Genomic DNA, 13931 nt, shown 5'->3' on the forward strand with positions numbered 1-13931 from the left:
TCTCCGCAGCGTTCACACTATTTTGCATCACGAGGTTTGGTCCTCGCCCGCGATGCCCGTCCCACTCTCCCTGCCGATGTGTGCCACGGTCACGGCCACCGGGCAGCCAGAGAGAGGGGTCGTGATCCGGCACGCTCTCCCACACGCGGCCAGCCCCCGGGGCTTGGCACCCCGGCAGGATCGGGGCACGGGCCGGCGTCCGCGCTGGGCCCGTGGGGCCGAGCCCCCCAGGGGCGCCTGGCCCTCGAGTGAAGCCCTGCGGGGGGAGGCCCGGCGGCGGTCCCGGCCGGCCCTGCCGCTGCCCGCCCCGGGGCAGGCACCGGAGGCGTTAACAGCCCGGGCCGCCGCTTCCATTTCCTGCGCAGCTTCTCCTTCTCCCGCTCCCGGGGCCCGGGCGGTGCCGATGGCCCGGCGCGCCGCGGCGGCGCAGCTCCTGCTCGGGCCGCTCAGCCTCCTCCCGCTGCGGCTGCCGGGTGAGTACGGGGCGGCGGCAGCCGCCCGTCACCCCCCCGCCACCCTGCCCCGCTGCCCGCTGCTGCCCGGGGTGCACGGGGGGGCGGCGGGGGAGAGGCGCGGGGGGGACTTTCCTCCTCCGACCACTGTTTTGGGCTGCGCGGGGCCGCCGGGGGCAAGGCGGGAGGGCCGTGCAGCGCCGAGCCCCGGGACGCCCCCGAGCCCCGGGGGTGTGCAGCGCCGAGCCCCGGGACCTCCCCCCGCGACCCCCGCGGCGGGCTGGCGGCGCGGCCGCTCCCGGGGCGGCGCCCAGGGGCTGCCTGCTTGCCCCCGGCTTCCCCCCGCCGCGGGGCTGGGGGCTGCAGCGGGGGCTTCCCCTGCTTGGCTGCCCTGGGGGAGCCGGTGCCGAAGGGAGCAGGGGGCTGTGGGCAGGAGGGGTTTGGGTGCCGCTCTCGGCTCCGGGGCTCAGAGCCAGCTCCCGCCGGCTGCGCGCAGCCCCGGGCTGTGGACCCCGCTTCCTCACGGAGCCCCAGTAGTCCTGGCTCATGTTGTACCGAGCCTGGACGTTAATATTTAACAGCACTCAGGAGTTTTTCCTGCCAGGAATTCCCCTTGGCTCCCTCTGTACCTCTCCGGACTCTGAGCACCCGCAGCGCCTAACAGCACAACAGGGGATGCACGTTTGGCCCTTGTTCATTTTGAACTTGGCTTCCACCACTCCCTGGGCCTGCGGTTTGTCTCTGCCGTATCCAGGGACCTTTCTCAGCTGTGCTGGCTGCAAACTGGGAGCAAGCTGGGGCTGCTCTGCCCCTGCTGCTTGGGGTGAGTGGAGCAAGCCCTCGCCCTGCTCCGTCTCGCAGCCCCAAACCCTCCTGTCGCTGTGCCCAGGTGCGGGTGCCCAGGCGGGCCGGACCTTCGAGCTGCAGCAGCCCCAGGACAAGGTGTCGGTGGCGGCGGGGGAGACGCTCACCCTGACCTGCACCACGTCTGGAGACGGACCCCCTGGTGCCGTGAAGTGGCTGAAGGGCTGGGGCAGTGGGAATGAGACCATTTATGACCAGACGGGCTCCTTCCCCCGCGTGACGCGGGCCGTGGCCGAGTCCAACGTGGACTTCAGCATCCACATCAGGGATGTCCAACCCGAGGACGCCGGCACCTATTACTGCGTGAAGTTCCGCAAATCGCTGAGCGGTGCTGATGAGGTGTTTCAGCGTGGAAACGGCACGGAGGTGTCCCTGCATGGTGAGTGCAGCCCAGCGGGATGCTGCTCCTGAGGACCCCATCCCACAGCTCCCACCCTGCCCGCATGGGGTCCCGCGCTGCCCCGTGCCCACCACCCTCTCCCCACTCTGCCTTGTATGTCCACAGAGACAGACCTGGTTGCCAGCATGGTGGCTGCAGCTGTAGTGCTCTGCTTCCTTCTCTTCCTCGGCCTCTTCGTCGCCCTTTGCATGTACAGGAGAAAGCACAGAGGTGAGGCAGAGAGACAGTGCCTGGCCAGGCCAGTGGCCATGGGCAGCTTGTCGCCCATCCCTCTGCGGTGCTGTGCCGGGACCCCCAGGTTTGTACCCACCACCTCTTCCTTCTGCACCAGCAAACTGCCTTATCCACCTGCCTTATCCTGGTTTCCTCTCCCTCTGACACAATGATTTTCCCCCGAAAAGGTCCTTTACTCACAGGCACATCACTGCATGGAGTTGCTTTTCTCTGCGTTTCACAGGATCATGTGGTGGGGAGCACCCAGTGCCGGGGAGCTCCTCGCAGCCCCTCACCACAGTGTACCCGCACACAGGCAGCATGTTGTCCGTCTCCTCTGCCTTCAGCATGGGTGTCATGTGGCCATGTGCCACAGAACCGGGCTAAAACTTGGGAGGGATATTGAGGAGAGCTGTGCTGGGTGGTGCAGGGAGGGGACATGGCTTCCTTTAGCTCTAATGGCCGTCCTTCCCGCCTCGCAGTGAAGTCCTGGGTGCAGAGACCTCACATCTGCCCAGCCGGGGAGGAATGAGCCATGAATATGGGGAAGAGCATCCCGTGCCGATGCCTCGGCTTACAGGGACTCTGCAAGACTCCGGGGCCAAGGTGGGTACTGGGTGAGCACGTGGTCCCGGCACGCTCTGCACCACGGCGTGGGGCATCTGCGCAGCCGTGGCATCATCGTCCCGGCTTGAACCTGCCGTTAGGGTAACTTTTGCAAGATTTTTCTTGTGACGGCATTCACCATTTGTGTGCACTTCTGCAGCAAAGCAGCAAGGAAGACAACGACATCCACTACGCTGATCTCCAGCCCCTGCCCGTGGCGCCGCGGCACAGCAGGAGCCCCGGCGCAGCCTGCTCCGAGTACGCCAGCATCAGGGTAGCTGCTAAGTGACGTGTGGCACCGCAGCCTGCAAGGCTGAAGAGCCTGTTTCGGGGGAGGAAGCAGGGACATTTCTGCAGGGCACAATAAAGAAGAAGTGGGTCTGTTTGCATGGTGCACCCCGGTCCAAGCTTGGCACACTCAGCAAAGCTCCCCCCATTCGTTCCTGGCTCAGTGGCTGTGCCGGGCAGGATGAGGCGCAGGGCTGGACCTGCCGTGCCAGGGCTCAGCAGCAGCTCTCCCAGGACCCCGTGGTCGTCTCGAGCACAGGATCAGGCCACAGGGCTGAGCACCTTTGCCTCGTGCAAGCCGCCCGGTGCCAGTTGCTCCAGGAGGACTTCAGGCACCCCTGTCTCCACCAGCATGGGCCACCACCGGCACTCTCCCAGCTCAGCTGGTCCATAATTTTTGTCATCTTGCCACCGCACCAAGCCCATCCTCATTAAAGGCAGCAAACAGCCATGCCGTCCAGCCCCGCTGTGTTCAGAGCAAGAGCAATAGCACCGGTCCCACGGGGTCCTGGGAGATGCGTGGCCTCCGCAGCCCCATGCCGGCTCACCCCGTGCTGCTGCAGGCCTTGCGCTGAGCCCCACGGGCAGAGCGGCTGCCCGGCTCCCACTGGGAGCATCTTCTGACCATGCGTGGGGTGGCTCTCGGGAACAGCCCTCCGTGCCGCTTTGCTGCAGCTCGTGGGCTGAGGACCAGCCCTTGCCCAGCTTTCCTGGCCCTCCCGCAGGGGCCGGTGGTTGGGAACGGAGCTCGTGATGCTGTGTTGAAATCAGGGCAGCTGGCACCGGCCAGCCCTTCCACCCCTTCTGCCCTGCTCCGTGCACGTCTCCTGCTCCAGCCCCGGCCAGTCCGTGCACATCTGCTCCGTGCATATCTGTTTTTTGCACATCTGCTCCGTGCATATCTCTTGCTCCTTGCACATCTGCTCCCTGCACATCTGTTTTGTGCACATCTGCTCCGTGCACGCGTGCTGGGTGCCCACCTCCGAGGGGAGCAGGCTGGCAGCTGAGGATGGAGCGCAGTGGCAGCGGGAAGCTGTGGGGTGCGTGCTCCACGCCGGGCACCGCTGCAGCACCCGGGTTCACCCCAGCACGATGCGCGCACACGCACCCACCCGTGGCGGCAGGCGCTCCCACCGCACCCCGTGCCGCCACGAGCAAACACCCCGCTTTGTGGGCACAGTTGCGGGGCGAAACATGCTTTTCAGGCAGAGAACCTGGTGTTTCTGCCGCTGCTACTGCCTGTAACCCTGAAAGCTGCTGCAGTTGCTGGTTTCCAACTTTATCTACATCTTACTGTGAAATCCAAAAAGAGAAGTGAAACAAGACAGTGTGAAACAGCAGCGTGTGTACCCAGGGGAGCCTTGTCTGCTGGCAGAGATCCTCTCGGGGAGAGAATTGTTATGGGGGGAGAGGAGCCACTACTGAAATTCATTTGCGTGACTGGATAAGCATCCCCTCCTCCAGGGGACGTGCCCTGCGGACAGTTTTGAGTCATTTCTTTCTTGGGGACAGCTCGGGGGCACTCAGCTGTGGGCACAGCGGTGGGAGGGAGTTTGCCGGGGCAGGGGTCCACCGGCACCTCCCCCAGCACCCGTCCCCAGCCTGGCCCCTCTGCACCAGCCCCAGCAGCAGCGAGGGGTCACGGCATGGGGCTGCCGGGGTGAAGCCCCCGGCAGCGCCGGGTGCTGACTGGAGCCATGGCCGCACCGGGCGGTGGCTCGTTTCCCAGCCGAGGCGGCGGCTGCCCTGAGTGGGACGCAGGGCTTGCCCGGCCTCTGCGCGGGGAGGACGCCGAAGCTCGCGGAAAGCTCACGTCAGGATTGCGAGCAGGAGTATGTAAAATATGTGGGTGAGACCGAAACCGGGGGTAGACCTTGCAGACAAGGGGAAATGAAATTCAAGGAGATTTAGGGCTTTTTAAGCACTGGGCTGGCTCAGGAGGGGGGAAATCCAGTTTGATACAAGCATATGCAAAGCAGCAGGCGAGCAGAGCCCCGTGGAGCGCCCTGTACCTAGGAAAGGACCCAGGTCTGCAGCTTACTGCCCAGGGGAGGGGTTTGGTGCTTATTATAGGAAAATCCTTTAAGCCACCAGCCCGGGGTGCGCCAGCAGTGAAAGCACAAACAAGCGCCCGAGCACGGACACAAGGTAGGAGCGTGCCGGGGAGTGCCTCGCTTGGGGGGCAGCGCCTTGCTTGGGGGGCAGCGCCGGGTGACGCTGAGGTTGGGGACTTACTGCTCCTGCGTGGTGGTTTCCTGGTGCTGCCGGGTGTCACGTCCTGCTGAGTCGCCCGCTTGGGTGCTCGAGTGAGAAATGCGGGTGCTTGTGTGGGGTTGAGGGCTGCCGTGGCTGGGGCGGGCACAGGGCGATGCTGGGGCCGGTGCCCGCCGGGCTCCTCCTGCCCGCAGCCGGGCCGAGCAAAGGCGGCTTCGCCGCGGTGCGGAGCAGAGGTGGTGGCTGGACGGGCGGCGGGGAGAGGCTCGGCGTCCCAGCCAGGGAGGGGACACGCCAGCTCCAGCCGGGGTTTGGGTTGCGTCCCAGCGCTGGATCCCGTGCACCGACACCCCGGGGCAGTGCCGTGCCGGGGCAAGGGTGCAGCGGAGCGGAGGAGGTCGCGGCGGTGCGTCACGGCGAACGGGCCGGGCAGCAGCCCCCACCACGGCAAGAAGCTCCCAGCGTGCGGGTGGCGTGGGGAGTTCAGCTGGGCTTTTGTTCCACGTGGTGTGCGAGCCCGGTGCCAGGACCTCGCGGGTCGGCAAAGCCAAGCAGAAGGGCTGGGGAGAGGCGGAGCTGGGCTGCGCCGTGGTGGGAGCCTGCGCGGACCCTCGCCCCGGGGAGAAGCAGAAAGCAGGAGCCAGGGAAGAGCCAGGGGATGCTCGTGGGCTGCCCCGGCATCTGCTCCGCTCCCAGCCCCGGGAGGTGGGAAACAGCTCCTGGAGGTGCCGAGGAGAGAAGGGTGCTGGGGCGTGGCGTGCCGTGCTGTGTCATGCCGTGCCGGGGAGCCAACGTGGGAGGCGTGGGCTGTGCCAAGAGCCAACAGGGAACATGAGCCTCCGATGGAAAACGTGGAATAACTGAGAGCAATTAGTCCGGAGAGCGTGACTGATGGAGGAGGCTGGTCCCAGCAGCAAGGCGAGGGGGAGCAGTGATGTAATGAATGCCGAGGAAGAGCCTGGTCTCAGCCAGTGCGTGGGGCTGGCCGAAGCAGGGGGATGTGGGCATCTCCCTGGTGTCCTGGGGGACAGGAGAGGGCTGGCAGTGCTCGGGGGGAGCGGGACAAAGCTGGGCTCGTGCTGGAGCCAGGGCTGAGCACAGAAAAAAGGGGAGAGACGGGGATAAATGCCTCGTGCCCTGCCCTGGGATGCAGAGACCCCCCCACCGGCAGTGCCTCTCGCAGGGATGGGCGCCCGGCGGCCATCGCGTCACCCAAGAGCCGGGTGCTTGTTCCAGCTTGTTCCCTCCAGCGGCTGACGGGGCAGCGGCTCCAGCCAAGGCCCTGGTTTGTGGCTGTGTCTGTCCAAGACGCCCTTGTGCTCCTGCTCTGTCCTTGTCCCTGTCCCCATCCCTGTCCCCATCCCTGTCCTTGCCACTGCGAGACCATGGTGGCCATCAGCCCATGGCCCGGAGAGACAGGCTGGTCCCTTCGCACATCAGTATTAGCCAAACAGCCCCGGGTCCAAGTGCATCCGATGCCACAGGGACCTCCCAGGTCCCCACGACGCCACAGGCACCCGGTGATGCCACGGGGACCCCACGAGGCCTTGGGGTGCCCGTGATGCCATGGGGACCAGGCGATGCCGTGGGGACGCTGTGCCAGGACGCTGACGGGCGCAGCAGGAGGAGCTGGAGGAAGCTGGGGTGCTTTGGGGGGGTTGAGAAGGGCGAGAGGGTCTCGGGGACACTTTGATTGTCCCCACGAAATGCCAGGCGGGTCTCGCCTGTGCCCGCTGACTGCCCCGGGCTGTGCTCCTGCCGGGAGAGGGAACTGGAGGGAGAAGCCCTGGGACGCTGCTCCCACCGATTCCAACCCCGCCAGCTCTGCCCTTTGCAGCTCCCCGATCCTCAGGCTTTTCCTTGGGAAGCAAGGAAGGAAGCCGAAGTAAAATGGTGACATGCTTCACGCTGTTCCTGATTTATTTCGTGTCTTACTTATTGAATCCTATTCCCCAGTTTCACGGTTACTGTGGATTTTTATTAAAGGGGATAAACAGGCCTGGGATTTGGGGTTGTCATAGGAACAGTTTTGGTGCCGCAGCCTCACCGCCAGCCTCACCCCCCCCGGGTTCCTGATGCAGTGAGCGCTCTCGCCAGCGCAGCAGGGATTTCTCCCGCCCCCCAAGCCCAGCCCCAGTGAAAGCCGCGCTACGGGACAGCAGCCCCGCGGCACCGGGGCACCCTGCGGGACCCCCCGGTGTGTTCGGCGAAGGGGTGGGTTCCTGGGCTCTGCCTGCGCCGCAGCCTGGCCCGCGGGGAAGTGAACCGGGACCCCTGGGCTGCGGTCCAGGGCTTTAAGCTGAGGAGAGGCGGAGGTGCTTGGAGGATGCTGCTTGTCCGTGTGGATTCTCTGGTGTCTAATAGGAGGTTGTGCTATTGCAGCACAACCTCTCTACCTGACCTGGAACCACTCTCATTAAATCCCTGGAGCTGAGGGGGTGTGGGGCAGATTGGGGGCTGCCCTCTGGCCATTTGCCATCTCTTCTATTTGCAGGCAGAGAAAATGAAAGTGTCAAACACGTTTCAAAGGAAATCCTTTGCGCCCAACACTCCTTTGGCCCGTGCGGTCCTTCGCCGCAGGATGTCGCGGAGGCCAAGACGCTGGCAATGATTAAAGAGGGATTTCCAGGACCGTGGGACGAACAGGAACACCCAGTGCTTAAGAAAGACTCACTTTGTGCTTTGGGTGTTTGACGGGACATTGCTCAGGGACAATAGCCCTCCAGAGCTGGCACGGGGAGGACGGATCCAGCTGCGGTGCTTGGTCCTGCCGGCGCCTGAGAGAGGGTCCCGGGGCGGGCAGGAGGGGTGTCCTGCCTGCACTGGGGATACTCGGGGCTCTTCACGTTGGATCAGCTGTTGGTGGTACGTTGGGGTGGTCCTGGACCCCCGACATCCACACGTGCATCGTGCCCAGAGTGAGCCGCACGTGCTCCTGGGGATGTTCTGGCGGATTTTGTCCGGGGAAAAGAGCCGGGGGCTGCTGCTCGGGATGGGGAAGCCCTTTCGGGAGCTCCCCTTCCCACAGGGAGCACAGGCTGTCCCCGTCAGCCAGGGAGGGCAGGATGCGGTGGGGGTCCCCGGGTCTCCCCGCTCCTCCCGGCACGGAGCGACCTTAAAGCTTGGCCGTGCTTGGCAGCGGCCCCAGCGCTGGCAGTGCCCCGCGCCCGGCACAAGTGTCCCTCTGAGGAGAAGTGCAGGGAAAGGGAAAAATATTTAGAGAGGCAGGAGAAGGGGGAAAGCAGGCGCTGCGGGAGGGAGCCACGGAGCGGGCTGAAAGCGCGCTCTCAGGGGGCTTTTGTTCGCCTGGACGTGCCCCTCGGTGCTGCCAGCATGGAGGGGCTGTGCCGGCGCCGGCGGCTCCTGGCGTAGGGCGGCCGGGAGAGCCGGTGCTCCGGCAGCCTGCCCAGCGCCTCGGCCCGGCGACGCGCCCATTAGCAGGATGCGGCCCCTGCAGAGCCTTCGACGGGGAGCTCCGTCGGCTCGGCCCCTCGCTGCCGGCCGCGGGGTGGGCAGCGCGGCGGGACCAACAACGCGCTCGCTAAAATAATTGCTCTGACAGATCCGTTTCTTCCGCAAGGTTCAGGCTTAATTTTATAATAGTATCGGTAACTATGGCAACATGTAAAAATAACATATCCCTGAGCCCGGCAAATTCTCCGTAAACAGCTCGCGTCTCCAGGAGCCGAGGGAGGCCCCGGCCGGGCGGGCAGCAGCCCCCTGCCCGCGGCGCTGCCATGGCTGGCTGCCTGCGCCCGGGTTAGTCTTTGGGTTAGGATTCACGCGATGACTAATTAGTGGTGTTAACTGCTTATGCCTTGGGATGATGATTTCGTTTGCTAATCCTTCGGGCTAGGCAGAGCTCGCAGCGGCTAATTGGGTGGGTGTCATTAATGCTGGCGGTCCCGGGCTGCGGTTAAAGGGCTGCGGCGCAACGAAGGCCGGAGCATCCCTCGCCTGTGTCGCAGGGCAGAGGCTTTGCCGCCGGCTCGCCGGATTCCCTCCGGGCAGCCGAGCCCCAGCGCCGGGCTGGCAGCCGCCGGCGGCCGCGCACGGTCTGGACGCTGCGGCACCGCGGGGCCAGCAGCCCCCTTCGCACCTACGCCCCGACCCAGAGCTGTTGCTGCTGCACACGCACGCGCGTGTGCGCGCACACATGCAAACACAGGCACACGCGCGCACGTGTGTACCTGCCCGCACACGCAGATGCGTGCACGCGCGTGCACACGCAGAACGGGCTTCCCACATGCACACACCCCCCCCCCAGCAGACATCGGCCAGTGCCGACGCGTGTCCCCGCTCAGACGTCTCGGGGCACCGCTGCCAGCGGATAATCCCAGGCGATATTTTCTAAACCCGTTAGACATCGCACAGACCCTCGACATCCCTGAACTCCCTCCACGGCTCCGGCAGCCCTCTGGCCCCGGCCCGGCTGCGCGGCCCTGCGCCGCGCCAGCCCCGCCGGCCTCACGGTCGAGTGCCGGGGCAGGACGGCAGCGGTTCACAGCTCTGATTTGCGGCTCCTTCCCTGGACCCTGAGCCAGGGACCCTCCCGGACCCCTGGGACCGATGCGGCCACCGGGAGCACGCTGGATCTTGCAGAGCTGGAACTAGTCCTCGTGCTTTTTGTTGCCTTTCAGCTTAAAAAAAAAAACCTAAACCAAAACCCCACACCAAAAATAACACAAATCCCTTGCTGAAGCCTCTCCCTTGAGCTCCCACCCGCAGAGCCAGCCTGGCCCCGGCCCGGCAGAGCTGGGAGTGCCGGCTCAGGTGGGCGGATGGATGTGCCCGGTCTCAATGGGGCCGAAGCAAACAGCCCGTGCTCTGCCACGCGTTCGCCGAGCTGCGAGGCTGCTGCGGGGACAGCGCAGGGACGGTCACCGCAAGGACAGCCGGGCGTTGGGACTGGGGCCGGCGCTGGAGGGGCTGGTCAAGACAGCAGCAATCCCCCTCTTGGGCTGGGTCCGGCCGTCTGGGGGGTGGGCGTCCCCCCTGCATCTCCGCCGCCGCTCAATTGCCGTTTCCGCCGCGATGCGTTAGATATGGCGCTTTCGCAAATAACCTCGGTAAAAGCCCTCGCTGCCAGCCACGCCGTTATCTCCCGGCACCCTCGTTAACAGCACTCGGTAAAGGGCGATGCGGGGTCGTACCGGGTCTCCCGCACCCCCTGCGCCCTGGCTCAGCCCTCCGCTGGGGCATCTCCCCGGCTCCGGAGGCGCGAGCGCCTGCCCGGCCAAGGTCCAACAGCACAAATTCCCCCGCCAAGCCTGGGCTTCAAAGTCCCACAGCCGCCCCAGCGCCTCCAGCGAGAGCTCTGCCGAGCAGGAAGCGATGGGCTGAGATAGCTTCGCATGATAAATCCCCCCGCGTTAGCATTTTTATTTTCATCTGCAGCTGCCGCGGGGCTTTATCAGGCAGCCCAGCCTGCAGCGAGTTACAGCAGCCGTGCCGGGAGCGCGCGGAGCATTATCTGCTATTGCAGCGTTGGATGCGCTTTCATGATAACAATTTGCAATCAACAAAGAACTTTGCGAGGATGCAGGAAAAAAAAGGCAGAAGAAAACCGAGATGATACCGCTCCTCCCTCGGCCAGGCTCCTCACCCCTCCATGGTCCTTGTGGTACCGCCAAGGGGAGACCAAGGTCTTCACTAGCATCGCTCCGTGGGGCCGTAGGCTCAAAGGCACCCGTTGTTCCCACGTGCATCCTCACAGCCTGCACCCCGTCCACCCGCCTGCAGCACCCCAGGAGCCCTCGGCCTCCAGGCTGTCCCGCACGGTCCCCGGCCGGCCCCGGCCCCGGGCACGGCCCCGGCAGCCCCCAGGCTCAGAGCAGCGGGCAGCCGGAGGGGGACGGGCTGCATCCAACGTGGGGAACCACCAGCAGCTCTGGCAGGGACCCGGCCCATCGCGGAGAGCCAGAGCTGCCGGGGCTCAAGAGCATGAAGTAAAGTCGTCCGGCATCAGCGTGACAAGGCCTTCCATTAGCCCCCAGTACATAAATTTGGCTGTGGGCTGTGGGCTGGCGGGGGCTGCCTGTGCGCCGTGGGGATCTGGACCCCGTGGGCCGGTGCAGAGCATCCTCCTCCGGAGCGGGGATGGAGGCTTTGGCTCAAACAGCTCCCAGGAGCCCATCAACGATGAACACCCAGCTCCAAAATGTCCCCTGCAGGGCTGGAGCTCCCTGGCTGCCCCTGCCTGCCCTCCCCTCCCCTTTCTCCTCCACGGCACTGCTGCTCCCAGGGCTGAGCATCCCTTCTGTGCCCAGCCCGGGCTGGGGAAGGGTCCCAGGGCAGGCACCGCGCGGCTGCGCCCGTGGCACCGGGGCTGCCTGCGGCTCTGGAGCCCAGGAGAGCTGGGGTGAGCCCTGGCTGTGCCCCTCAGCCAGCGCAGACATCCCCACGGCCCCCGACCTTTGCAGCCGTGGGCGCAAGGCGCGCAGGATTGGGGGACCCTGTGCCCCCTACTGCGCTGCCCTGGGTGGGAGCTTCTTCGCGCCCCGGTCCCCATCCCTGCGCTGTGCGTGTGCTGCGGACCCAGGAGGCTGCGGCGTGGGACTGCTCGGGCTTTGGGCACCCGCTGCACCCACAGCCAGCGAGCAAATCCTCCTCCGGAAAAAGGGGCAGGATCCTGCCCGCGAACAAGGGTCATCACAGCCCTCCGAGCGCTTACGGCAGCGAACCAGGCAGCGAGCGCCGGCACGGCCAGGTCCGTCCTTCCCAGCCGCCCCTGCAGCCGGGCTTTCCCGGCCCGTCAGCAGTTTCACCCTAAACCCCCCGTCCCTCTGCCCATCGCCTCCCGGTCAGCCGGGGCGGCTTCCAGGCCAGGCACAGGATATAAACCACCTTTCCTGCTCCGGCACAGGCAGGAGGAATTCCCCCCGTCAGAAGCTGCATTAAGGACGCCCGGCCAAGTTCCCCGGTTTGCAGCACCCCACAGGGTGCCACTGCCGGGCGGGAGCAGCCCGGGAGCAGCCCGGGAGCATTGCGTGGCCCTGGGACGGGCGAGCCGTGGTGAAAGATACGGTCCGCGCTGCAGCCCGTGTGCTTCCCTTTTTGCTCGGCGGACGGTGGTGGACGGTCTGATGCTGGCCAGGCTCTGCTGCCGCTGCCGAAGCCCAGAGCGACGGCAAGTGAACGCCGTGAGCGCAGTCGGAGCATCGCTCCATCCCAGCGAAGTCCAGCGCAGCGCCGGCATCCCTCCCTCGTCTTCCTGAAAGTCATTTTATGGACTTGGAGGAGACCGGCTAATCCCGGCAGAGCACTCGAGGGCCACCGGAATTAAATGGGCTGCGATTAGGAACCTGGCTCCCCACGGAGGCTGCGGTAGCAGGCGGCGGGTCCGGCCGGCGTGCGTGGAGGTGGCCTCCTCGGAAAATCCCCCACGCCGGGGAGCGCCTCTTCCCCGCTCGCCCCTGGCACCCTCTGCAGCACCGGGGCTCGAGAGCTCAGACGAGGCCCTGAGATGTCTCAGCTCAGCCCTAAATTGTGCCATGACCAAAGCAATTACAGACAGCTCCCATGAGTGCCGCCCCCCCAAATGTAAGGGGCAAAGCCTGTGCCCGGGCTCCGTGCCCGGGCTGCTTGCCCAGCAGCCTCCCCAGCCCACCCCTGCCTTTCTGCTGGCAATCACAGCCTCGGTGAAGCACCTGCAGCTCATTACCCCCCCAGAGCCTCTCCCACATAAGGGGGTGGGGGGGTGGGTGCCCCCCTCCCCAGCTGCAAGGTGCTGGGTGCTGCAGCGGTGGCATGTGGTGAGCAGCCAGGTATGATACACCCCCCAATCCTTTCAAGCAGTGTTTGCAGGGCTGGAGGGCTCCTGCTGCCCTCGCCCCTTCCCCGGATCGTGGTCCGGCTCGGCCATCCTGCTGCATGGCTCCTTGCGAGCAGGCTGCAGGTCACTTCTTTCCATCCTTGTGTTAGCATATCGCTTGTTTGAAGTTAACATCAGATAAACTAATTTAAGCTCCTTCTGTACTGGATGTCTTGGATTAAATTGGCATGGTACCTAATGAAGCTGAAGCTCCATTTGTTGTGCTGGAAGCCCTAAATATCAGCAGTGTAATTGGCGCTACCTACTTTGGAAGACATTTGTGGGCTTTTCTCCCAGCTAGAAGCCCTGTGAGGGTGCTGACTCCAAGGCCTGAGGGGTGGTGGGGAGATGCAGGAGGGCTGTATGGTGTTTGCCCGGCTTGCAGGCTGGAGGGGTCTTAAAATTTGGCGTTGGAGCTGGAGGACAGCCAGAGTGAGCGTGCACAGCCCCACGCACGTGTTGCTCTCCGGTGCAGGGACGCTGCGCCGGCTTGTGTGCTCGGGGCGGACCTCGCGTGGGCGCCGGGGCTGGGCTCGGTGCCCTGATGTGGTCGCGCACCTTGCTGTGTTGTGGCGAGCTCTGAAAGCGGCGTCTCTCAGGGTGCTGGGGCTGGGCCAGGATACAACTACGTGGCTCTCGGCTTCCCTGGGGCAGCGAGTCCCGGCAGCCCCGAGTGCCTCGGCGGGCGCGTGCAATGTATTAATTGGGTTTATAATGGAGGGCTCCCGCAGGTGCCGACTCCTCGCGGGTGCTTGGGCATGGTTCTGCACCCATGCCCCAAAACAGCACTGCTCGATGCTGGTTTTAGGTGTTTTCTAGGCTGATGTCCAAAGTATCGGAGTTTTTCCTATGTTTACCTCTAAGCTTTCCCTGCTGGTTTGGGTTTTGAGGCTGAACTGAGCCCACAAGCCCTCAGGGACGGGCGCTGCGTCCTGGTGCGACGTGGCTGGTTGGTCAGGCTGTAGGTAACCTTGCCCCGTGCTGTACCAAGCTGGGCTGGGGCTGGGGCGCGGGGATCCCGGGGGGGAAAGTCCCGGGCAGGAGAAGAACCACAGTCACCTCCCTTGGTGAAACGTGGCTC

At 65.1% G+C, this 13931-nt stretch overlaps 1 protein-coding gene across 1 annotated transcript in view; it reads left to right on the forward strand.

Moving 5' to 3' along the window:
* Window positions 1-52: 52 nt before the first annotated feature.
* LOC309410695 (tyrosine-protein phosphatase non-receptor type substrate 1-like) overlaps window positions 53-13931 on the forward strand; it is a gene marked incomplete at both ends in the record, with an annotated part of 17710 nt that continues 3831 nt past the window's right edge. The window contains 2 exons of the mRNA XM_082007140.1: window positions 53-473; window positions 1342-1695. Coding sequence (XP_081863266.1) covers window positions 53-473; window positions 1342-1695 — 775 coding nt within the window. The remainder of the gene's footprint in view (window positions 474-1341; window positions 1696-13931) is intronic.

The sequence above is a fragment of the Phaethon aethereus genome (assembly GCF_964289735.1).
Source record: "Phaethon aethereus genome assembly, chromosome: 16".
In the NCBI taxonomy this organism is placed as follows: Eukaryota; Metazoa; Chordata; class Aves; order Phaethontiformes; family Phaethontidae; genus Phaethon; species Phaethon aethereus.